General features: G+C 38.8%; 1 protein-coding gene across 1 annotated transcript in view; it reads right to left on the minus strand.

Annotated features, from left to right (window-relative positions):
* The window catches only part of LOC131993421 (VPS10 domain-containing receptor SorCS1-like), a 57,742-nt gene extending 32,134 nt beyond the window's left edge, over window positions 1–25,608 (minus strand). Inside the window, exons 1-5 of the mRNA XM_059359330.1 lie at window positions 24,794–25,608; window positions 6,187–6,254; window positions 3,221–3,320; window positions 2,825–2,983; window positions 572–645 (exon numbers count right to left, since the gene is read on the minus strand). Of these exons, the coding sequence (XP_059215313.1) occupies window positions 572–645; window positions 2,825–2,983; window positions 3,221–3,320; window positions 6,187–6,254; window positions 24,794–25,510 (1,118 nt within the window). The 5' untranslated portion in view covers window positions 25,511–25,608. The remainder of the gene's footprint in view (window positions 1–571; window positions 646–2,824; window positions 2,984–3,220; window positions 3,321–6,186; window positions 6,255–24,793) is intronic.
* Window positions 25,609–25,830: the final 222 nt, after the last annotated feature.

A 25,830-nucleotide genomic window follows, 5' to 3' on the forward strand; every position in this document is an offset into this window, starting at 1 on the left:
ACTGAAATCTAGCCTGTGATAGGAGATAGGAGCAAATCACTGTCAAAGGGTTATCATTAAAAGCTGTGTTAATGCATCAAAAACAATTAGTGGCTATAAAAGAAATTTGTGTTAACACGTTGTTATTGCATTAACTCTGACAGCCTTAAATGCTACCAATTCTCAAAATTTCATGAAATTTTAAAAGCACACTTGTTAATAGTGTAAAATCTGACTCAATAACATGAATGTTTTTGTTGATATTACTGTAAATGAGCTGCCGACTGATGAGAAACATGCAATATTAACGCGTAACGCATCAGTATTCACTATCTGAAAAACTTGTTAACAGCAAAGATATAAATATAAACAGACATATCTTATAGAGCATGTAAATATGTACAGTGTCGGCATTCCCCTGCTGTGAACAGAATGCTAAAAATGCATGCATTTTAATTATTTAATGTATAATTGTTCTGTGCTTGTCTATTATTAATAGTGTTTTTGGAGCATGTCTAAATATGTGGAAATATTGCAGCATTTCTCTCCTAGAAAGAGAAACTGTCTGCAAATGACTGATGGTTGATCTCACCAGTAGAATCTGTTGGGGACGACGCTGTCTTGCACAAGCTGCCATCTCCTCCCAAATTCAACAGAGACATAGAGCTGAAAAATGAGAGGAATGCATTAACCAAATGAGTTACAGTATAAAGAATAATGTTCCAAGTCAGAATATCCAAGAGAATAACCCCCTGATATATGTCTAACTGTATTATCAAGCAGCTGTCAAGATTTGTAGATTTTGCGGTGTCAATGTGTTGATGTTGTTTTGAATATTGCACTACTGAGTGCATACTTTGTGAAAATCCATCAGTGTTTTTTTCCTGTAAAAAAAGTGTGGTGATACTCTGAAGCCAGAAATAAAAATAGAAAATTGTGAAGATTATTAATTCTGATGCCTCGGAAAAGAGGTGAGAGAGAGAGAAGGGTGGCAGACAAATTGGGCCTCTATATTAAAATCAAAGTGTCTCCTTGTTACAGTAACTCAGCAGGATTTCGGCCTAATTGGTGTTAGAAAATCACTCATTTAACTGTCATTGTAGTCGTTTTATTCCATAAAGCCATTAGAGTCCCTTCTACTGCAAATCTGGACTTGTGTCCACGCATTCACAATGCCTGTCATCTTCCCATAATGATCGAGCAAGCATCTTAAGCTTGCAGCTTTACAAGGATAAGCAACATCATTTTGACTCATCTGAGAGCTCAAAACTTTTAAAGGACATGACAATCAATAAATGTAAAATGAAACGCAGCTAAGATTAATTTCAGCAAAAACACATCAAATTTCGCTTTACAAAGCCGTACAGAATGACCTGGGGGCAAACTTCTCGAGTGCGTCTTTATTTTGACCTGTGGACGCTTCCCAGCGAGGCTTTCATCTTCCTCCCTGCACCATTTATCTCACTTCTCAGACCTTGACTGTTTTTCTCTCAGAAAATCAAGTCTTCCAATCGCAGGCCAGGAAGGCCGAGTTTGATGTCTGTGGTGTTGAGTAAAGCAGACAGCAGGGTTCTCACACGTAGTAATGAAGAGTGTGTGTTTATGCTCGCAGTTGTGTGTTTGTGTGTGAGCTTGTGGATTGTTTGGCCGCGCCTTCCTTGTTAACTTTCCCCTGTGTTTTCTGGGACACATCAATTCGGAGTTAAAGCCTGCAGCCAGACCTTCTGACTTGTTTAGGGGAGCAGGTGATCAGCGGCTTCTATTTCAGCAACTGCAGCCTTGGCTTAAGTGGCAGGTGTCTGCACTCAGGAAGACCGTGTCCTGAAAGCAAGCTGCTATTATCAAAATGAATGTTTTCGACCATGACAACAATCTATGTTTTGCATCATTTTATGGAGATGTTAATTCTGTTGTGACCCAACAGGATTGTGATATACATGGATGGATTACTGAATGGGCCTACTGGGCACAGGCCAAGGAGCCCTGAGCATCAGGGGCCCCTGAGCCTTCACCTGCAAAACTACTAATAATGCCAAAAGAACATAACAAGACACAAAAGAAATACAAAGACACAAAACAACCACCAAAACCACCACCAAATGACTACAAAGACACATAAAATGACAAAAAGCAAACACAAAACCATGGCTAAGAGACAAAAAATGACCAGAAAAGACACAAATTGAGCTCAAAGAGTCACAAAGAAACAAAATGACCAAAGACAGAGTTTGACTACAAACAGACACAAAAAAATATAAATAAATTAAAAATTAAAAATAAATTGACTATAAAGAGACAAAAAGTGACCAAATAAAGGACTGAAAAGAGACACAAAAATAATGCTAAACGAATGCAAACAGACACAAACTGAACGAGAAAGACACAAAATGACTTTGCAGAAACACAAAATACCATAAATAATAAAAAGTTATGACTACAAAGAGACAAATAGCTACCAGGAAATACACAATATTACCACATAAGATTCAAAATGACTACACAGAGACACAAAAACTTCAAAAAGATGCATAATGATTACTTAGAGACAGTAGAAGAGTACAAAAATAGCCATAAACCATCACGATGTCTGCTTTTGTTGCTCCTATGTAGGAGAGATGGTGGGAACTTTTGTATGTCTGTGTCCAGGGGATTATTGTCTCATAACTCGCCCATGGGGATAATCATATAGAGCAAAAGACTCACACAGAGCAACATGTCTATGATAAGCAGCAAGTGTACTCCACACAACAGCCCTTATTCAGCAGCCAGACATTTTTATTTTTTTTCTGTCACACTTTCAGTTTTTATTCCAGCTATTTCATGCCACTTGACAGCTACACGTTACCTTTTGGTCGTGGCTGTAAGCCAGGATCCAGTCCTCCTGCTCAGGGTGAAAAAGCAGGCTGAGGATATCAAAGGCTAAGCTGTGTTTCTGATAGGTCGCCCCCTCGTCAAGGCTAATGAGCAGGCTGCTCTCCACCTCCGGGTCGGTAAGTAACATGATCTGAGACGAGACAAGAAAGGAGACGGGGGAATCAGCGGCCCACCTTGACAGCATCCATTCCGCAGGGCTTATATGTACTTGCACGATGTGCTGCTTGGAAGAGACACATGGTGCACACTCCTGCAGGGCTGCTACAGTATGTAGTGAAAATGGGGAAAAAAACTACACAGTGATTTTAATTAGCAATATCAATTTATTCAATAAATAAATAAATTAAAGATACATGTGGAAACTTGCCTTCCTTTTGTTGTTCGGGCTAACGTACAAGTAGCTCAGGATGGTTTTCAGCCCGACTTTCTCATTAAGTTTCTCATATGTGGTCCCATAATCAGTTGACCTAAAATTCAATTATAAGGATAAAGCAAAGTGGTGAGTAGAAGAGAATGGAGAAACACCTTCTAGTTAAGATGCTGATGGTATCATTAAGCATATCAGGCAAGCAGAAAATTGCAACAGCAGAAGTCATGAAGCAATTTGCTAGATGAATGGAGATTTTTTTAATTATCAAAATAAACAAGAACAAGAATATCCTGTGTAGGATACATAGTGACGGGATGAGGTTTTGTAATCATTATTATTATTGATGCTTTGGGGGTAAAAACATCATTCTAAAGTTTGTGAGGTTCATGTTGAATAACTCAAATGGAGGATTGGAGGACATATTTGCCTGTTGGCTGAAAAAAAAAAGCTTTAAAATATTTTTGACACTTCTCCAAAACCAGAGATAGCCCATTCTAAAAATATCAACTGTCCTCCAAAAATGGCACTGCTTTGCTGACTTCGTTTTATCTTTATATGAATTGTCACCAGAATAAAGCTGGTCCCTGATGCTTGGTGACATTTCAGAAATGAGCAGCCTTGGAATGTTTCATAAAATTAAATGAAAGAGGTGCATTTTAGGATTTCTGGCTTTTTTATATACTTTTAAACAGCATTTATTATTAATCATTTAACCATTGTGAATTGAGGACATTGGCTGTACTCTACACAGATCCTAATGCTTATGTGTACAAATCATGCACTGCAAAAGAGGGGTGTCTAAAAACAAGATAAAAACACTCAGTCTGAGGGAAATTATCTTACTGCATGATCATTTCACTTGACAAGATGTCTTGAATTAAGATTGTTAAATCTAGAAATAAACATGTTGAACACATACGAAATTAACTCTTCAAACAAGATAGATTATCTAACACTTCTAAAGTTTATTTATCTTGGTAAGAAACAAATAATAACTTGCAAAATCAACCATTTATTTCTTCTGATCTGAACCAAAACTGGGTATACAGATTAAGTAATACAACTTACACACAGCACAAAACAGTGCACTGTGCAGCACAACTGTTCTTGCTATAGTTTCAGACTAATGCAGTTGTTATTTTCACAACCAATGCCCATGTTGTGTAAACAGTGTATCTACTGACCGTGTGGGTTGCTATCTGATGGCCGCTTTTCCTGCTATTCAAAGGGCGATTTGCTCAGATAGTAAGATGCGCTTACATAGGCAGTATCACAACATGTGTACACTCTGCTTGTTAGTTTTATCTGTGCTTTTGCTCATAGGAAGATAAATGGAGTTGTTGATGGGAAAGAAGATCGGAGACGGTGGAGACACAAAACTACTAGCTTCTCCAGAATACAGAATCCAAAAATGAAATAGCAATGCACCGGGTTCAGGCACATCAGACTTTTAAATGAAATAGAAGATGACCCAAACACACCAACGATTAATGAACAGACTAAATAAAAAACCCTTTGCCAGTTGTGCCTTGTTTTGCAGCCATACTGTGCACCGGTTTACTAGTAAAGCTGAAGTTACTTGTGCCATGCCCTTTAGACCAAGTGCTACAGATGTTTTAAATAAGGCTGCAAACATGCAATAACTGATATTGTTTTGGCCATCATCAAACATCATCATGTATTGGAGTTGTGAGATAAATGCAAGTCCAATAGTAACTCTCTTTTAATTTTGTTTTTGTTCTCCGCCAACTCCACTATATCTGGTTCTTTAGTTGCTAAATGTTCACCAGCAAGTCGATATCTGCTGCAATAATAATGAGCTGAAACTAATAAAGCTTTCACGTTGTCATTTGATACTTTATTATAAAAACATTTTAACAGCTGCTTTAATGAAGGTTAGAAAAAAAGGGAATGACCAAAACATATAATTCTTTAGATATTTTATAGGCCATGGAAAAAGAAATACATATTATTTCGTCAGGAACAGATAAATAAAGGTATTCTTTGTTATCCTACACACAGTATTGACGTTATGTTAAATTATACAACAGAGGTATAAACTACTGTTAGAGTTCATATAAATAATTTGTTTCCACACCTTCTAAAATATCACATTTAAGGACTTTCCCTCAAATTCAAAGGCTCCAACATGGCACAGTCTGAGACGTGAATCAAGGTTAATTACTGTTACAACACTGAGAATTTCCTCTAATGAGAACCAGCAGGCTTTACAGTGCCGTCCTGTGTGATGCTTCAGCAGCATGACTCGTCAAAGCCACTGCGCCCATGGCGTGCACTTCTATTGATTTTCTGCAGGCTGTGCACTGGGCCATATGGATGCCCCACTGATCCTTAAAAAGCCAGACTTTGTTAATGTCTTTGGCGAGCCACGAGTCCTGGATTTTACATTTTCCAGGCACGGCTGAAGGTTTGCTTAACACTGGCTTTCTCACTTGCTTGCAGCTGTTTAACCTGCATCATCAACTTCAATCACTCATGCGAGCACCTGACTGTCTTTCTCGAGGCAGGTGGTGCATGAAACAATGACGTAACTGCAAGAGACACACATGGAGAATGCAGAATATAGCCTACTTCTAACCTTCAGTAAAAAAAACATCGAAAATATCAGGAATAATTTCTATTCTTGCATGTAGCAATAGCATGTCTATTTTCCCTCAAAATCACAAACTTTCAAGGATTTAAAGGACTTGTGGGAACCATGTACATGTATAAACTCTAATAACAGAAATCTAAATAAACATATTTAATTTTAGTGAATCGTTTAAAGTGGTATAACCATTATTCGCAGATAGATAGAACCTAAAACGGCACTGTATTAAACCATGTTTTACAGCTGGGGTGTTTAAGACTCCAAACAGGAGTAATGTGTCTATTTCTGTAGTGGATTTCTGAAACAATCAGTTTGAAATCATCAACGTGTAAAACCAGACGGGAGATCTTACCTCCATAAAGAGCTCTCTGTCACTCTGCCAGTGTTGAAGTCATAGAACTTCGTCAACATGAGGATCACCTACGAAACAGATCAAACAGATTACTAGCTTCAGAGGAGTGGTATCATCTGTTTTTGTGAACAGCAGCAATAAAGTGTCACATAGTGAAACCAAAAAAAGCAGAGCCTTCTTTGCACACAACTTTAAAGCTTCCTGACAGACACAGCTTTATTAACAAACAAAAAACAGTGACGGCATGTCAACACCGCCGTAATGCTCATGCATATTCTGACCACATATGCATGCTATAATGGTATCTCAGACCCAGTAGACTCCCAGCAAATGCTACCACTGGTACTCTATGACTAAATGAATACATAAGTCAGCAGTATAAGTCATTTCGGGCACAGAGGGACAGACCTCATAAATATCACAGACATCTTTTTGAAGAGGACCATAAAAAGTGTCAGTCATATCTGGTTTACAATACACAGGCCTTCGCTTAACATACATAAAAAGCTGTAGATGTATAAATTACATCAGATATTTATAAATGGCTCAATGTGCACATTTCTATTTAGCTCGGTTTAATTTTGAGAACCTAAATCAAAGACTGTGTGCATGTCATTACTGATGCATAAAACCATGTTTACGTACATTTCACTTGCTATTTCCCTTTTTCACAGTGATGCATTATATAAGTTAAAACTGCAAATATTATGATAACTTTCATCTGAAAAAATGCATTTTTCCGCAGTGATGTTTAATAAAATCTCAACAGTCCCTGACACAAAAGCAGTTGTTCACATTGTGTCCTTCACCCTCAACACAAATGAATCACTCAAGCCGTGCCCTGCACACACTGTGCAATCGTAAAAATCTGCAGATCATATAGCTCTCTGGGGAAGCGTCTCTGGGCATCTTTTCATAGCTATCCTCTAATTATCGAGTGTTATGAGTGTTTGGGGTAACATTCTCCGTAACAAGTAAGAACTCCATCATGTAAACAAGAAACGTGAGGTTTTTTTTTAAAGCTTGCTTGTGTAGGGTGTAGACATTTTAAATAGCAGTCATTTTCTCAGCTTTTGCTCATATCAAACAAGTCAATGGTGCTCACATCTGCATCAAGTAAAAGCCTCTTTGAAGCTCGCTGTGACAGACACACACTGTGCACACATAAGGCACTTCCTGGTCCCTCATGTACCGTTGGTTGCACCATTTAGCTGGAAAAACAATTGAAAAATCTAAAGTATAGTTTGTTCGTCATTTTTTATATAACTTTTTTTTTATATACTGTACTGGTGCAACACCACAAAACACAATAACAATGACGTATTTATGAATACCAAACAACTTTATATGTATTCCATCCTTAATATAGCCTTCTCAGATCTGATTCTCTTAATTGAGAGTTAATTCTCATATCAATAAACTCAATCACCAAAACCAGTGAAATCTAATCAAATGTGTTTGAGGTTGCGCATGTGCATATCTTGTTGCAGAGTACCGGAGCCTTATAATCAGCCTAATAATCCATTTGCTATCAAAGAAAATCCCCTGAAATGAAAAGCTATAAACAGATGTTTCCTATTTTTTCTTCCTTAAATAATCATGCAATTATTAAAAGTTACTTATTAATTCTCTGTTGATCTACTAATTGAAAAATAATGCAATTGTTTCAGCTCTAGCATGAACTATCAAACTATGCTAAATTATGCTAATGTATGTATTCTATCATTAACACCTCTCCTCCTCTTCCTCGACAAGCACAATATCTCATTTTAGATCTTGTGAATATTAAATCAAGCACCACAAGTTGCTAAGGAACTTCCTGCTGTTAATGCAATGAATTTAAACTCCATAGTTTTGCTTTATTTCCTAATTATCTGCCCTCTTTGTGAATAAGCTGACTAAGAAAACTCTGACTCTGCTATTACTTTGTGCTGAATGTATGAAATCTTTAATATGAGCGCTAGTTCAGAGATAATCCATGTAGCTTGTTATTAGTATGGTACCAGGTGTCCAGGCTGGGTTGCAGAGATTTATGGTCTTCCAATAAAACGGCCTTTATACCTTCCAAAAGTCATACCCTCATGGACACTGTCATACGCAATAAAACAACCAGCAGCGGTCTGAAAATTAGGACAAAATATATCCCCCATTCTGTATGGCAATTAACTTTATGCATTTGCTTGGGAAGGATCCAGGATCGCAGTCAGATATAATTTGTATCCAACTTTGCCGGCTGGAAAAGTTTTCTGTGTTCTGAGGGATGTTGAAAGTGAAAGGTGAGGCCCCACGGCTGCAGTTAACGCATCAATACAATGATACAATATTCACTTTGTAGATATTTCTGTGTGAAACAGGTGTTTGAAGTTCAGCATGTCACATAAGCCATTAAATAACTATTTGGAATCACTGGACGAAGGCTATTCCTTTTAATGCTTACACCATACACCGGATAATGGCAGAACTTTCCCTTTGAATTTCAACAAAGGTGTCACATTTAATGCCAGCCACCATGTAGTGCACAGCCCATTAGACTGCAGTGGCACCAGCATACCTCCAAACTGGATTACTTGACATCCAAGAGCAAGCAAATTGATTTTTCAACCTCTAATCCTTTGTAAATCTTAAACCTTGGAGGTAAATGGACTGGGATGAATTTGATCATTATGTAAGAATGAATGGAGCTTAATGGCGACTTAAAGGGCTTAGGGTGGAGAGATTACTGTTGAGAAATGAAGGTGTTGCATGGAGAGGAGAAGGGGGAATTCTGTTATTGAAGGATGAACACCTGAGACAAATGAAAGGAGCCACAGAATACACATTACAATTCACTCCCACTCTCACCAGCCCGTTGATCCAGCCTTATCAGCTGTTGGGATTAAGTTGCCTCATCAATAAAACTGTCATCACATTTAGCCCTGCAATTAAACAGATGGATGATTCCATAAAAGCAATTGTTACAGGAGTTACTGACTGGAATATTAATAATAAAGACAAATATGACATATCAAAAACTGGTCACACGTCAGGAGTGTTCCCCTGCCTTCTGCCCAATGCCTGATGGGACGGCTTTTAACCTAAACAGGAATAAGCAATACAAATTAAAAAGTTTGCATGTTTTTCTTTTGGAGATATTTTCTGGTGCTTTTCACTTAAATACTTCAGGCCTTGACAAACCTGACGACCAATGTCGTGCCGTTGTAAGCGCCAGTGACCCTAGTTTTTGTCGTAGTCTTGCAGTTTTGGCATTTATCCGACCTTTGTAGCAGCTTTTTTCAGTTGATTGAGTATGTTGAATCTGCATCGGAGCCCACCGGTAAGAGAAATAATTTAAAGAAACAGAAATGAGGAAAGCAAGCAAACGGCCAAAGTCAAAAGGGCACAAATTTTTTCTCTCTTCATCTGGTAATTTCAAAACACAAATATTTTTACAACAACATGGCCATCTGGAATTAAGCAAAAACAAAAAACATTTTCCCACCTTACTCAAGTGGGATCTAAAATTAAAGTTGCAAGCCACAAGTCAGTCGTATTTGCTGAGCTCGTGTTTCGTTGCTCTGACAGATGCATCTGGTTACTTTTCTATTCAGACAGATTTTCACCCATTCTTGCCCTAGGCGAGCCAATCATTACCCTTTATATAACATGGAGTGGGTTTGATACAATGACTGGCATCCAGTGCAACTCATGAAACCCAGATCAAACTGTCAAACTAAGCAGCACTGATCAAATTTCAAACAAGATTCATGGTGTGAAATAGAAACACATTTTAATGTACTGCTTAGCAGTTTTTTGAGAAACTTTGTGACCCAGCCACCATGTTTTTCCCACTTACGTCGCTCAGTGCTACGTGACAAAATCTGTTGCTGTGATTGGTTCTAGGTCTATTCAGAGGAATTTTGGTCTGTGCTTGTTGGAAATAGACCAAATCTCAAATGTGTATTAGGGTGCATCTTCTCCATTTTCTGACAGTTGATATAAATAAAACTGATTATGTCAGCTTTCATTATAAATTAGAATTTTACATTTTCAGAGGACAGAGTAGATTTTTGTGCCATGATTATTTTCAATTAGCGTTAACTGGTAACATTATATGTCACACCGAAGGCAAAATAATTGGGAGGAGAAGGGTGAGAACACCTGCCGAGATGTTAACACCATGGAAGTGTTAACAATGTGGCAATGAACGCCTTGCAAGAATTTTTTTTTAAAAAGGAAAAAAAAAAACACACACAGCTAAGCGAGCAAATTCAAAGACCCCAGGGGCCAGCATAACATAAAGTATGAAACTCCACTTGATAAAATCACCACATTAAACAGCATCATTTAACACCTTTAATAAAGAAAGAATTGTCTATTTCTATTACATTGTTTATGGCCCTGCGACTCTTTCCGCAGCAACAAAAGCCTGCAGGAAAGCACATCATCGTATACTTCAATACCACCTCTGTGAGACACGTAATGTACAGAGGCTTTTGTCTGCCACATCAATTTATATCACTTCATTAACAAAGGCAACATTTCCTCGTAGGCCAGATGTTGTGATGAAGCTAGGTTGTTTGAAGTCAGAGCTGTTGGCTTTCACTTGGATAGCAGGTCACCACAATCATGAATTATAAAGCAGCTTCACAATATCACTTTGCACAAAAAAAAACAACTATTGGTGCCATAATAAAACCTGATAGACAAACACAAGGAGGAGTGAAATCACAGTGAATAAAACATTTTCAGTCATTCTTCAAGCACTTGAGGTGAATTAATACGACTGGAAGTTTTAAAAACATGTGATATTTGAAGTAATAAAGTTCAGCTGCAGCGTGACTGATGGCAACATACTGTTACGTTGTCAGACGGTAATACCACTGATCTGTAAACATCAAATAAACAGCATTTTAAACGGACAGAGAACAAATACTCCGTGTTAGAGCTACAGCTTTCAAGCAGAACAGAAAGCGTCTGACTTTATTGGACTCGTCATGTCGAGACAACAGCCCTGTGTGGAAGTAGCAGCTTGGTTGACAAGTCATCTGAAACGGCTTTTCTTTGGGCTTCTGTTCCCGCATCATTTGCTTCTTCAACATAAATGAAAGTCAAGGGTAGTTCAGCAGCGAGGCTACGGCGGCCTGCTGAGCTTGGAAGCTTCAGTGTGCACGAGGGGGGGGGGGGGGGGGGGGGGAGGGGGTCTGATCAATGCAGGCGAGATTAGAAAGCGAGAGGGTAGGTTTTTCAACCACACCAAAAAGTTGTGCCCACTGAGAAAGGATGTTTTTTTCTAAGCCACTTTTAACTCTTCGGCACTCGTTTGAAAGTGCTGAGCACGATGGTAGAAGATTAGTTGCATGTTGACAAACTAAAAGCTCCCCGGACTCTTTTATGAATTCCATTTTCTCTGACATAAATGCAGTAAAACAGCTGATTAGATGAATATGCTGGGCAAAGATTTCTCTTACCCATATGTCTCCGTATATGCTCAGCAACAGTGTTTGAAACCTCCTGTTTTGGCATCACTATAAATCTAAAAAGGAAACTTCAGTGAGTAAATCAAAGTTAGGGCTTTGAATGCAAGGCTTTTCTTACAGTAGCCAGATGGTGTAACTCATACTGTATGAATGAGTAATGCAGGTGGCTACTGTAAAATGAAAGACTTGTGAAACACAAAACAAGGTAGGGACTGAACAATGGCCAGATAAAAATATAACAGCAGCAACCAAGCAGCGTTTCTGATTCATAGTTGGAGTACTAAGACGATGACTGTATTGGCTTTAATTAAACACAGCAAACGGCTGATGACTTGAAAATACATTTCAAAACATACTGCAGCAATTAGAGCTGGAAAATATGGCCAAAATCTTCTGTCCCAATATAGGTTTAGTCAATTTACGTATATCTTGATAACGATAATCAAGTTTCTCTCATACTACAGTTTATAAAGAGTCCAAATGAAACATGACGTGCATGTGAATTTTATCCTCGACAAATAAAAAGTATGTAAGTATTTTATCTTAATTGAAAACTTTAGAGCAAGCATAACATTTGTAAGTGAAATTATAGAGAAACAAATAAATATTTCCAGGAGATTAAAGGTTGTGACTAGAAGGCTTCCAGTTGGAGTCCAGTTTGTTCATTGCATTTGTGACGACCCCTCCCACTTTGCCTACCTGTTTACCTTTGCTTTTTGTGACAGGTACTGGGAGTGGTTAGGAGGGTAGAGTGGGAGGGTCGTGATTGTACCTGCCCATGTGGGCTGGGCTCCCCAGAAGGCATAAACGAGGGCCTTCTGCAGAGCTTCACCCTCTCTCAGCAGGCTCCAGGCCCAGCAGTGTGGCTTCCTTTGTTTGGTTTGTCGCACCATACAACACAAACCTCACCATATTTTCCACGCATCGACACACTGCTGACATGACTGACTCTTTTCTTACCTACACACTCCACTCATTTGTAAATAAGTTAATTAAACTATGTTAAATAAAATTAGACTTTTCGTGCTCTATCTGTGTGTGTGTTAATGCAAAGTGTGATGTAAAAACAAAACAACAATCTATAAATAATATTCCCTCAGAAAAGATGTGAAAAAATGTTGAGAATTTTGACTTGACGTATGTGCTCGTTATTATCAATTTACACAACATAATTGTGTGTCACGATATCTTGAGATAAGATTTTATCTAGACTGATATCCCCTCAAAAATGTCAATATAGAGCAATTGTACAGGGGGCAAAATACGACTCATATTTATGTTAAAGATTGTCCATCGCCGCCTTCTTGCAGACGTAATGATAAATGGCGATACGCAGTTTAAATGGCGGATGGGTCGAACAAATGGCGAACTTTCACACAGGAGAATGGGGTACGTTTCCCTTGTGAAAACAATCGTAAAACATTTTTTCTATGTAACTTAAGGTCTAATAAATGGTCTATTCTGTCATTTAGGTTGGATATCCTGTTGTTTTATCACAATACTATAAAAAAAGACAATAAATAATCATATTAAATTGTCACCTAGACATACCGGTAATTTTAATGTGAAACACAGTGAAAACATACAGAGCAAATATAAAATTAAAAAATTAAAATTAAGACTTTCACAACATTGGTTTGATTAAGGTAAATACAAAGACCTAAAAAATAAATAAATAAGAGGTGGTCTCCAAGCGCAGATCTCCGCCAAGCCTAAATACCCTAATGAATGCAACAAAAACAATTAGTGTATCTGATACTATTCCACTCCAAATTTTAGAGGGTTTTTGCTTGATCCCTGCTCCTACCTTCCATCAAGTTTTATGAAAACAAGTCCAATAGTTTTTTCTGTAATCCTGCTGACGAACAGACAATCAAACCAACAAACAAACTGAATTAAAATCATAACCTTGGCAGAAATAATTAAGGTAAGATCTCATTATGCATTGTTACAGCCAAATTAACTTTATCCTGGTCTCGGATCAAATCTTTGGCTTACTTTTAAGGCATTTCTGCTCTATTAGACAGCACGCAGTAGCAGAAAAGAAAACCCAGAGGGGGGGACACAGCTTGCTGATAAAAGACACACTCTGCAGGATTTCAAGGCGTCAGAGATCCTTCACCACAGGAAGGCTTGGTGGCTTGGCAGAGCTGAACTCAGTCGTTTCTGCGCAGTGCTGAGCTTTAAAAACCAGCTCCTCTGTTTATCCATGCAATGTAGGCAATGCCACATCCTGAAATTTATAAGGAGAAATAAATTCTTTGTCTTTGGGTTGAGTCGTACTGTTACAATTCCTATCAATATGTATTTCATGAATTTATTTATGTTTCTTTAGCAGGATGTGTGGTGTTCACTCCGTGAAAACAACGCTACAGCACCCCTCACAAACCTCCCACCCACCCCCATCACCACCCCTCCCCCCCACCCCCCCCACCCCTCAGCCTGTCCATCACAGCCACCCAGGAGAGAGGGGAGCTGGTGGGGGTCCGTACTGACAGCAGCGGCCACAGGGTTGTCTGAGCGTGTCAGCATGCTATATGAAGGGAGGAACATGCATTATAATGTCCAGAATGGGCCTGTTTTTGTAGGTGTGCTGAGAAGACAGAATTAATGTGGGGGAGGTAGGGGGAATAAAATGGTGAAGAGGTGTTAAGGACTAAATTCAATTTAACCATTGATCATATTAAGTCTTCCGGTCCTCCCCCTTAGACACAACATGGATCGCCGCGCCTCAACAGTGATTACTGAGAATATGGCCCCAGCATCAGGCAAATTAGGTGTTACTGTAGTATAACAAGCTGCAATTTCTGTAGTAATTGACGTATAAATAGTTTATAAATTATTATATTTTTTGTTTCAAACACTACACAGTGTGTATGCAACTCATACATATTTATATTCACTTGTGTTTATGTTCTTAAGGTTATAATTTTTCACTTGGAGTGTTATTTGAGCAAGCGTGGTTGGTTTTTTGGATTGCATATTTGACTGTTAAAAAAACAATATTTTGTATTTTATTGTACCTATTTACATAACCTAATAATGCTGGAATACAAACATTTTCCATATGTTTAATTCCTAAAAATCCTATTTCACATCAGTGTTGTTTGCCTCACACTGGCGATATTTTGATCTACATATTGATATCTGCTGCAGCAGGTCACAATTAACATTAATGTTGCCATGAATAAATCGTAGTGGTTTTCACTGATTGTTTTTATGATTTCTGACATTCATTAAGCCATGCTACACATCAACTGCAAAACCAACAGTTACAGATTTCAGTTACATTAAACACCTTCCATCCTGAAATAACACCATTTGATCGTTACAGGGGTTTTTTTTACCCATTTTACCAACATGGCATTCGTCTTCGTAATTAAGACAAGTGTTGTCCTTCGTAGATTTTTTTCTCAAGTATGTGGAGTTGATGTATGGCAGCCTCTGGCTCTCCACTCGACCATGGAAATGAATAGAGGAATAAAACTGAAACATTTCAGTTGAATAAGAAAGAAGATGCATTGATGATGCATTGAATTGTCAATGACACCCATCTCAATAACAACAGCATATACTTCTGCAAAGCTCATAAGTTGAGTCATAAGAGCAACCAAGAAATTGTATGAAAACTCTGCGTACCTGGCCCATCTCCAATTTGAAGAGGCAGATGAGAAGCTCTGCACCAGGCTATCAAGTAAACAAGTGCTGTGAAGAGGAGGCGGCCCTCTAGAAAAACAGAGAGGCTGAAAATACTACAAAACGTGGACTTGACCTGAGTACCCATGAGCATGGCATAAACATTCAATTATTGTAAGATGGAGGAGGCATTTGAAGAAACAAAAAGCTGCTCCTCAAGGTTGCTCAAGGCACAGAAAAAGTTATTTTTCAAAGAGAAGAAAGCTGTTTGACAAAGATGGACAAACTCAGCTTAAGGTGGAGAAAGATTATGTGGCCTCCCTTTTGCCAAGAAATGGAGAGTTCTAAAGAAGGGTCACTAAATGCCGTAAACACTGGAAAGCAAGCTGAAGCTCAGGATCAGAGAGATCTAAACACAGGCTCTTCATGAACAACTTCATTATTTTAGCACAAAAACTCTAAGAAGAAGATGTCCTGGATTATGTAAGAATCTCCATCATCTTGATGAAATCCAGATAAAGAAGAATCGAAAGATGGTGTAAACTTTAAACTCGACGACTTGATGCTTTTGAACACTTTTAGGACAGAAGCACCTTTTTATTTTGTTAATTATCCATTACCTGTGATGTCGAATAAATAATACAGTGTGCTGCCTGCATCTCTTCTGCTGAGAATTTTAAGTGATTAACATTATACGTGGAGCATTTAAAACACTTGGATTGAGAGCAAACAAAACAGAACAGATGCGTTCAAGGTCGTGGGGGTTAGAGCCTCTAACAGCATGCACTGGGCCAGTGCACACCCAGGACAGTTTGGCTGTCTAACAGGGCTAATACAGAATGACAAACACATCCACACCTATGGGCAATTTAGACTTTGGTGAGTAACCCGAGTTAAGCATCTGAATAAAAGACTGACATGCTAACAGGACTCTATTTTAACAAAGTTCAGACAAACTTCAAATCAGTTAAAATGCAACCCACATAGCCTTATACTAAGATATGTTGTGGAGTTATTGTTCCTCTCATCTGCGGTGCTCTTTGGTCTAACTAAAGTGACACACTCACAGAACTTTTAGGATATTATGATTTAGAAAAGGGCCTTTGAAGTGCAATCTCACCCTATTCTCAAACTTTAAATGGGTAAGAGGCCCAGCTCGCTGGCTTAAAGACGGGCGTGGCATGCAAACCAACTAGTGGGCTACTTTTGGTAAGCAGAGCTGGTGCTGCAGGATGAAATATTCAGCATATGCATGTATGGAGAACAGGGCATGCAGTGGGCCAGCAGCAGACAGTTTAACAACATCCACGACTGGAGTACAGGGTACGGCCTGTTGCAGTTATGAAACCCAACAAAATCAAATGTGCCATGCTGCGCATTAGTAGCCTTCAGACATTTGAGCTCTTGCATTTCCTTTGATAAAACAAGTGCTCTTAGCTGACTGCTAATAAAGGTCCACTGAATCTTTGATTAGCATTCTCTGCAACAAGTTGATTGAAATTGTTTATCCAATGGCTCCTATAGGTAAACCATCCAAGGCTATGGTAGCATGGATGCTACATTAGACCTCTAAAGAAAAAAAGAACACAAAATTACATCTTCTTACTAATTCCACAGGCTTAGTAGTTAAAAATAATATTATACACTTCTTTCATTTTAATTTGTTCCCTAATCACATTGCATGGCTCACCTTATATGTTTCCTTTGCACTTCCAAGTCAGGTAAATGCTTAAAACAGCAATCAGTGTGTTGCTTAAGCCATAATACACTAAAACATCTTCTTTGTAGGATCCCTGTTGGTTTCACATTATGACAAAACTCATGAACACACCGTCAGAAGAATGACTTTATTTCAGTTAATGGGACCATTCAAAGAATAGTGAATAAACCACTGGCCTTGGAGGAGGTCTGTGCTCCCCAAGTCCCATTTTAGTTTCAGTCCATTTTTCTATCCAGGTAGCTGGTGTGCTGCTATCTTTGTTGTCATTCAGGTGCAGAAGTGTTTGGGAGACGGGCTAAACATCTTTTGTATTATTCAGCAAATAGAAAATATTTTAACATAGATGGTTAGAAGAGTCCTTGAGGATTTCGATTTAGTGCAGAGGTGGGTGTTTTTAAATGACCTTCTGAGTTTTTCAACTACTGCAAGTTAATTATGCCTTAGAGAAAGTCATAGTCACTTCTGTAACCCAATGTGTACTAATGTGTGAGGGGCACAAACTGCAGCAAGTGACGAACAATAACAACATTAGCCAGTGGGGTAGCAGCAATGGATTGAGCACTCTTTGGTTTTCATGTTGATTGAAAAGCTGAAATGACAATGCAGCTTAGTCTTCAGACTGTGATAATTGGACAAATGATAAAAGAACAGTAACATCCACCAACTAGGCTTCAGCAGCAAAATAAAATCTAGAATTGAAAACCAAAAATCAAAGTTAATAACCAGCTATGACAATCTGTCTCACAAACTGTATGCACAAATTGGCTGATGTTTTTTCTGACCAATTATCAAATTTCAGAATTTGCAAACAGCACATCATAGTCGCCTGCACTATATAGAGAACTAAAAAAAAGTGTGAAAATTGATTTCATGTCGTCAACATATGAGAACTGCCTGAAGTGTCTTAACACAGCAGCTCTTTCCCACACAGACTGAATCACATGAACAAGCCAGAGGACATATTACATATATAAACACTGCAAGCCCCCACCAGCTCCTAAACATTTTGTTCTATTTGTTCGAGAGTGGATCTTCTTTAACATTTTACAAATTGTCTCCCCTCTCTTTATTCGGCCTGTAAGATAAAGTTGCCTATTGATGTGTGACTGGCTGCTAAACCACTTTCAAATCTTCTCATGCTTCCACAGAAGCTGATTGCAGCCATTATGACTGTTCACAACTTAAATAAAGACTATCAACTTGAAAAAAGGAAATTGGCCACTTTTGAAATAGATTACCACTTTAAATAGATTTTTAAAGAGCACACCAGCTGGAATATCTGCAGGCTTCCTGGTGACCACATGGCCTGCACCTACACAGAGAGAGAGGGTGTGGCGCGTCGCACAAGTAGGAACACACACACATTATATTGTTAGTAGGCGGGATGAGACTCTGTGTCATCAGGGGGTAAATTTTCACAGAGCAGGATTAGAAAGTTCATCATGTAACTGTGAAAAAGATGATGCCGAATCCCTCTCATGTTGCTCATTAGAAACAATATTTTCTCAAATATGTTATAACACACATGAACGTCTTATCAATGTTGTTTAACTGAAAGTAATATAATTTGTCATTATTTGATGCATTTGCTTTCTACATTATTTGAAAGGTTTATTAAATAAATGAACAGTGTTTCAGGAATCCAAGTAAATAACTACAATTTGACCCCTAATCAAGAAATAATAATGTGCTTTACTTCAGTTTTTTTGTAAAACAGTAAATTTGAAAATTCATGGATAACAATAATAATTATTATATTTTAGCATTAAAAATATAATTTCAGTTAATGAGCTTCTACATACTGGTGTATTAACCATTACAGAAACATAAAAAATATATATTTTGGTAATTACTAATGCTTTTAATTTAGGACTGCTGTGGCATAAACCTGTAGTCTAATAAATTTGTTAAGCAATTTATAGTGAACATTGATCTGTTTTGGATAAAGACTACTCTCAATCAAAGACATATTAGTATCAACTTAGCTTAGCATAATGACAGCTAAGAAGACAAGGGTATGTAGTGTTAAAGATACAAGATATAACATGTTTATTAGGACAATTTAGAGGTGGTGATGGGCCAATTTTGTTAACTTTGGACAGAGTGTGGCTAGCTCATTTACCTTCTGGCTGTTCCATGTTCATATTTGCTGTAAAGACATGACTTTTGGCAAGAAAGTGAATAAGTGTATTTCCTTCCACAGTGCAAAGACATGCAGCTTAGGTTTAACTGGTGACTCTAAATTGTCTGTAGTTGTGAATGAGTGTGTAAATGGTTGTCGGTCTCTATGTGTCTGTCCTGTGATAGTTCAGGGTGTTCCCCACCTCTCACCACATGTCAGCTGTGATTGTTTTCAGTCCCCAATGACCCATGTTCGGATAAGAAGTTAAGGATGATAAATTATTTTTAATTTTTGTTTAAAAATTTTCAGGTTCTGCTCTGGTTGGCTGAATAAGATGACTGCTGCATTGTTATAACTCCCCTCATGAAATGGGTTACTCTTTCTGGCTGTGTTTTAAATCATTTATACATGACCGAGAGTTGGTCTCATGCTCTTTTGAGCCTGTATGCTGTCCTTAGATGAAGCCATCATAGCGCAAACTTCCACAGCTTCACAGATGACACACAATTATACATATCTGTAGAGCCAAATTATACAACTGGCTCACAGCCTGTCTGCACTTACAGTTTTTCTCAGTTGCTTTGGCACAATTCTCAGCTGATTCAGTTTTGAATTAATATTTTCAAAACAACTTGTGTAAACCTCCTCACCGCTGGGCATTTGTCCACAACACATTTCAACTGATCATTCTTTTAAATGACTTGCAGATATTTTAGTACATCTCTGCAAATAATTAAGTATAACTGTCTTTAATTTGACCATTTACCTTTTAAATATATCTTGCTGATCACAACTGATTGTTACTTATCAGTGGAAAACTGTACTCCTCAAAACATTCTATATATCTATTCTCTAACTATATAAGTTATCATGAGCACAATAGTCCATTCAGTTGTCATATAATTACATAACAGTAATATAGGTTTTTTTGTAATGTCTGCCAAATTTATAAATTGGCTGTCAGATTAAAATTCACTAACCAATCAAGGCTGTTGTCATTCATTTTTTAATCTTACACCTGTGAAAAGGAATGCACTATAAATTAAACATATAGTCCATATAATTGTGAGCAAGGAGAAGCAGCTTATTCTGAGCCCTATTGAAGTTTGTTGTGAGTCAGCAAACGAGGAAGTCAGGTGATGTAGCATAAAGAGCAACAAAGTCCGCGAAGGGAGAAGTCGTATTTTTTTTTATTTAAAGTTACGTATGCAAGTTAACTTGTTGCAGTAGTAGTTACCCACGGAAAAATTTTAATCCCAACAATCCTTAACCAAGTAGTCTTGGTGCCTAAACCTAACCATGTACCTCTATTCAATTTCTCATGAGCCAGCCCATTCTCATGAGTATGGATTTTGCCCAAATATATTTATAGAGCTCAGTCACAACAGAATTACTACAATTTCTGAACAGGGAGGAAACAGGCCAAGTAAATAATGAACAGGGGCAACTGCCTGCTAGTGAAGGAGGAAGCAGAGTAAGAAATGGTGGTGGTGTAGTGAGGCGAAACAACAGAATAGAAGAAGAGGCAGAAGAGTACAAAGACATAGAGCTGTCACAGCTGAATTAAGGGCCGCAATTGTGGGCCAATTAGCCATGTCCTTACAATGGTAGAAGCTGGTCGCCAAGTGCAGCATAATGTAAATTGTGCTACAGTGTCTTCATTATTCCAAAACATTCAGGTATGAAAATTGGTAGGTTCTCAGGCAATACAGGACATTTTCATGTTAAAGTATTTCTGTAACAGCAGGACTGTAAAACTGAAAAAAATATAGTAGAATTATGGGTAAGATCAATAAAAGTCAATGCACGTCTGAAGCTCTGAAACCAAGGTACACATGATGTACAGTATATACATTTACAGTAATGTTATCCATCCGTGAATTGTAATATGTAGGAGCAAACACCTAGCTTGTGCTGGTGGCAGATAAGCATTTTTTACACCTCAATAAGAGCAAGACATCTGGGACATGGTGGTAAGAAATGTTGCTATTATACTGAGAAAGATGCAGAGAGCGACCTTAGAGAACAACGCCGTCTTTCAAAATATCAAGTCAGTCAGCATCTTTACAATAAAAAGAGAGTTAGAAAGACATCAGATGACCGTGAAGCAACTCTACAAGGTACCATTTGCGAGAAGTTTGAGTGAAAGTGCTGCGGTACCAGTATTTAAATAAAAGCAGTGGTGTGCACTACACCTAGTATATTATACAGTATGAAGGTTTTTTTTATCCATTAAGGCCTGTATATACTTACTGCATATACTGTAGGCCTTTATATTGAGGTTGCAGAGATGAACACTTTTATTTTGCTGTAACTGAATGATTTTACAGTAAAAACTGATTTAAAATGTTGTTTGTTGTATTATAGAGAATAGAAGGATATCAAATCCCTCACCCCCTTATGTTTGGAGAAGACGCTGGCTTCAATCTGGCCAAATGCATTAGAAGTGGATGAAATGTTATAGGCCGCTGAGCCGAGGTGGATGTGTCATGCCAACGCAGGGGCAATATCACTATGTGTACTGCAATATCTGAGGACAGTGTGAGTACACATATTCCCAATATTGGCCTATACAGCACCGAGAAACTCTTGGGCGTTCGTGGGGACTCTCTGCAGAGATCTTAGCCCTGAGAATGAGCGGGCATACAAGGAATGACTTGCATACTTTTGTAATTGGGTGCGATGATGTAAGCTTCCACCATTCAAATGTCATCAGGGGTTAGTTTGCTGTCCACCAAAGGATGCTGATGGTGTTCCTTCCACCATATTCTCCATTCCTCAATCCAATTGAGGAGTTCTTTCTGCATGGAAGTTGAAGAAAGTACAGTATAATCAAAAACCAAAATGCTTGCTGCAACTGATGCTGCATCAAAGCAGAAAATTGCAGGTGATGTTTGCAGCATGCAAGACGATTCTTCCCCCTGTTGCATTGCAAAGGAAGCTGTCACATGTGATGTTGATGAAAATCTGTGGCCAGGTCAGGTGGAGTCATGGGCTAAACATTTATTTTAAACATAATATTTTATGTATTTTTTATTTCTATTGTGATGTGTAATTTTTCTGTATATTTTAGTTTATAAAATACAGTAACTCTTTCCATGAATGAGTGCAATATGTAATGGAAAACCTTGCACTGTTGACACCAGCTACTTAATCATATTCAGTTTGATACTCAACACAAAGACTCAGTTAGGTAGGCAAAAATAACATTCTTGTACAGTAAACATTCAAATAAAAAACAGTAAAGCAATGAACAGGACGAGACTGAAATGGGGATTAAGGAAAATTGCCAGTGTCCACAGCCAAACTCACAAAACATGCCAGCATTTCAACCACCATTTTTGAGCCAACGCAAAAGGAACTTTCCTTCTGAGGGCACTGACTTTAGACTTTTTATAGACAGTAACTTTGATTTGAAGCACGAGTGAAATGTTTTAGCGAGTTATGTCCAAGTGGCTGAAAAACAAAGCAAACACTAAACAAAATCTGCAGTTCCTCGAATGGCCACATGAAGTTGGTTCCAAAAGCGAGTTGATGGCTATACACAATAGCCAACTTAAAGCCTAGTACAAAAATTATTGTAATTGCTAATTAATAGCTAATTTCCCTTTTAATGTCTGTATTTCTATATAACTCAACCATTTAAATTAAATAAAGCTAAATGGCTGCACACGTTGGAAAAAATATATAATTTTAATGATTTTGATTGAAATTGCAATTGCAAGATTATTCATGATATTGAAGGGAATGATCGTTACTCTCAACTTCACTGAAAATATATTTTAAAATGATCCTGATGCAATTTTTTGCAAGGTACTAGGTTATTGCACTAGTTTATACTGTCATTTCAGTGAAATTTAAATTAATTGTGCCACTCTACTGAGTTATACATAAATACGAGTGTGGCCACTTTGAGTGACAGGTGGGTGCCAATAGAAGTGGCATGTTTCAGCAGCCAGGCTTCATTCTGCCCACCTCAGCTCCACCCACACTCCACTTCTTTGTCCACTTTCCAATTAGGCGAGAGTTAGGAGGAGTCACGAACTGCCAAGATGGCAACGGACGGAGCCACCACACTGAGCTTCACAGTGGCTCTTCAGAAAGCATATGACATCAAGGAGACTATACGCCCATGTTTCATACAGGCCACAGTTATGACATTTTGTAGGTGAGCTCACTGCTGTACCATATAAGCTGTTTTCACAGAAGCACCTACAGCTTTGAGAGTGTTAACACTGCTTTAACAAACGAGCCAAAGCAATTGAGAAAAACTGTAATAAATAGATGAGCAGTAACTCTCCAAACCTCAATGAAAGAAAAGCAAAACATAAATACTTTTGCTAAGCCCCGAGGCTAAAAAGAGATGCACCATCCAAGAATCCTGGATCTCTGCTTCCCCACATCAAGCCTCGGCCCTCTTTGATAGAGTGTTAAGACTCTGCGTTTGGTAATAAATCACACCTCCAAATCAGCTTCTTTCATCCCAGAAATATTGCCAGGGTGGAATTTAAGCCAGCAAGATGTCAAAAAGCTAATTCATGCTTACATCTCAAGCAGGCTCGACTACAACACATTTCATTGGTCTTGCTGTGAAGTCTATTTATGGACTACAAATAATTCAAACACTGCTGCTTGACTCCTGATCAAAACAACAACGAAAAAAGAGCCTGTGAGCGTGGTTTTTTGGCTGAACTGTACACGGCTTCAAGTAGCTTTTAGAATTGATTTTAAAGTCCCTTTGCCTGTATATACACTATAGCTCTAAATGGCTCACGTAGAAAGACACCCTGTTGTTTTGAGTGCCTTCAGATTCACTCACATCCTCCACTGTGGGTTGTTAGATGTTCAGAACCACAGATATAGGAAAATTGGATGTTCCAAAACTGGGTTAGCTGGGGGTTAAAAAATATCTATTTCTGTTAGCTTTCAACTTGTCTTTCATCTTTATCTGGACTTATATTTAGTACGTTATATTACTATGAAGCTGTTTTGCTCATTCTGCTTTCCATTTCCCTTTATCTTAAGAGCATGTCAAGTTACTCTGTGTGGAAAGAATGTTATATGCTACATTATTAATAATATTTTCATTTCAGCCTATCTGATGTACAATGACTTTCACTTTTAGCCTTCAGAATTTGTGTTCAGTAAGCTGTACACTTAACCTTTAGTAGCATCTCTTTATTTTCGAGCCAGGCAGATAAGGCTCTAACAAGAAGACAGGTGCATAGAGGTTTATTGATCTCAGATACGCAAGAAATATATGCCTGCAGCCAAAATTTGAGGGGGAAAAGCATTATGCATACCATTAAACTTATATTTTTTTGACTTGGGTTTTTTTCTCCTTTAAACTTCAGCCTATACCTGCCAAGTCAGCTAATCAATAAACAACAGCATAAATGGTGTGTGTGTGTGTGTGTGTGTGTGTGTGTGTGTGTGTGTGTGTGTGTGTGTGTGTGCCAGAGAGAGAGAGAGAGAGAGAGAGAGAGAGAGAAGCGAGGCAAGGCTGATTCCCTCACACTGTTCAACCTCTCAGCACTTAATCTCTATTAGTTTACATCTCGTCTGCTGCTGCTTTAAACAACTCAAATTACCATGCAAGATCTGCGAGTGAACACTGGCCACACTGCGTCAAACGAGGTCCGTGCGTAAATGTGGAGCACATTAACTACTCACGCTGCTGTTTTGTCCGGACCAGTGCACCATGGCCTGGTTGTGCGCCGTGTCCCCGGTGAGCGCAAATGTCGAACTTGTGAGCTCAAACTCCTCCGGGTCCGAAAACGAAGCGTCCTCCCCTCCCTCAGGTCTGAATCCGGACCAAGTCTCTGCGCTCCTGGCATTCCGGGTTCGCCTCCAGCTGGCCACATCCGTATCCTCGCTTACTGTCACATCAACCTGCGCCCCATTTTCAGCGTAAAAGCTGTTATCGTTTCCATCACCGGTGCTATTTTCAGTTCCCTCTCTGGGAGCAGGGGCAGCTGCAGGTGAAGCACTTTCAGGAAACACTCTCGGGTGGGAAAGTTTTTGCTGACCGTTCAACGCGTCTTTTTGGAGACAACTTGTGCTATTTCCCTCTAACCGTGGCTGCACTTTGGACGAACTTTCTTCGCTCGCGGTTAATTCCGCAACGGTGTGCAATTCGTCCCCGCCGGCGGTGGGTTTGGCGCCCGGTGACCCCTCCGTAAATCCAACAAATTCTTCAGCTGTCGCCTCGCCAAAAGGAGCCAAATCCAGCTCCGAGAGTTCCCGGGGAAATGCTGTAATTAGCGGCAGCTGGCACGAGGGAATGCACCTCAGCTCCGCTTTTGTTCCGCCCAGGGTTGAAGTTAGGGTGAAGAGCCAAATCCACTCAGAGAAAATTATAAAAAGGCAGTGACCGAGGCGCGTCTCCATTCTACGTTAATTCCGACTTCAAGCGTGTTAAAAACATATCATTTTCACTCTTGAGCGCGTGTCTGTCATCACCTGGTAAAGTGGAGTCCGTGAATGCACTGTGGGGAGGTGCAGCAGCGCGCGGACAAGTGTTCCCAAGTACTGATGCAAACGATGCATCAGAGGAGGAGCTGGAGGCTGAATCCTGGACGAGAGGGGAGAGGGGCCCCATACCCCCGCATCCTCATCTCAACCTGGATGAAAAAAAAAGAAACGTACTGGGCGTACTCTTAATTAAGTTATATTTCTGTAGAGGCACATGGTCCCTTGTGGGTTTTTAT

This window comes from Centropristis striata, chromosome 20, assembly GCF_030273125.1.
Source record: "Centropristis striata isolate RG_2023a ecotype Rhode Island chromosome 20, C.striata_1.0, whole genome shotgun sequence".
In the NCBI taxonomy this organism is placed as follows: domain Eukaryota; kingdom Metazoa; phylum Chordata; class Actinopteri; order Perciformes; family Serranidae; genus Centropristis; species Centropristis striata.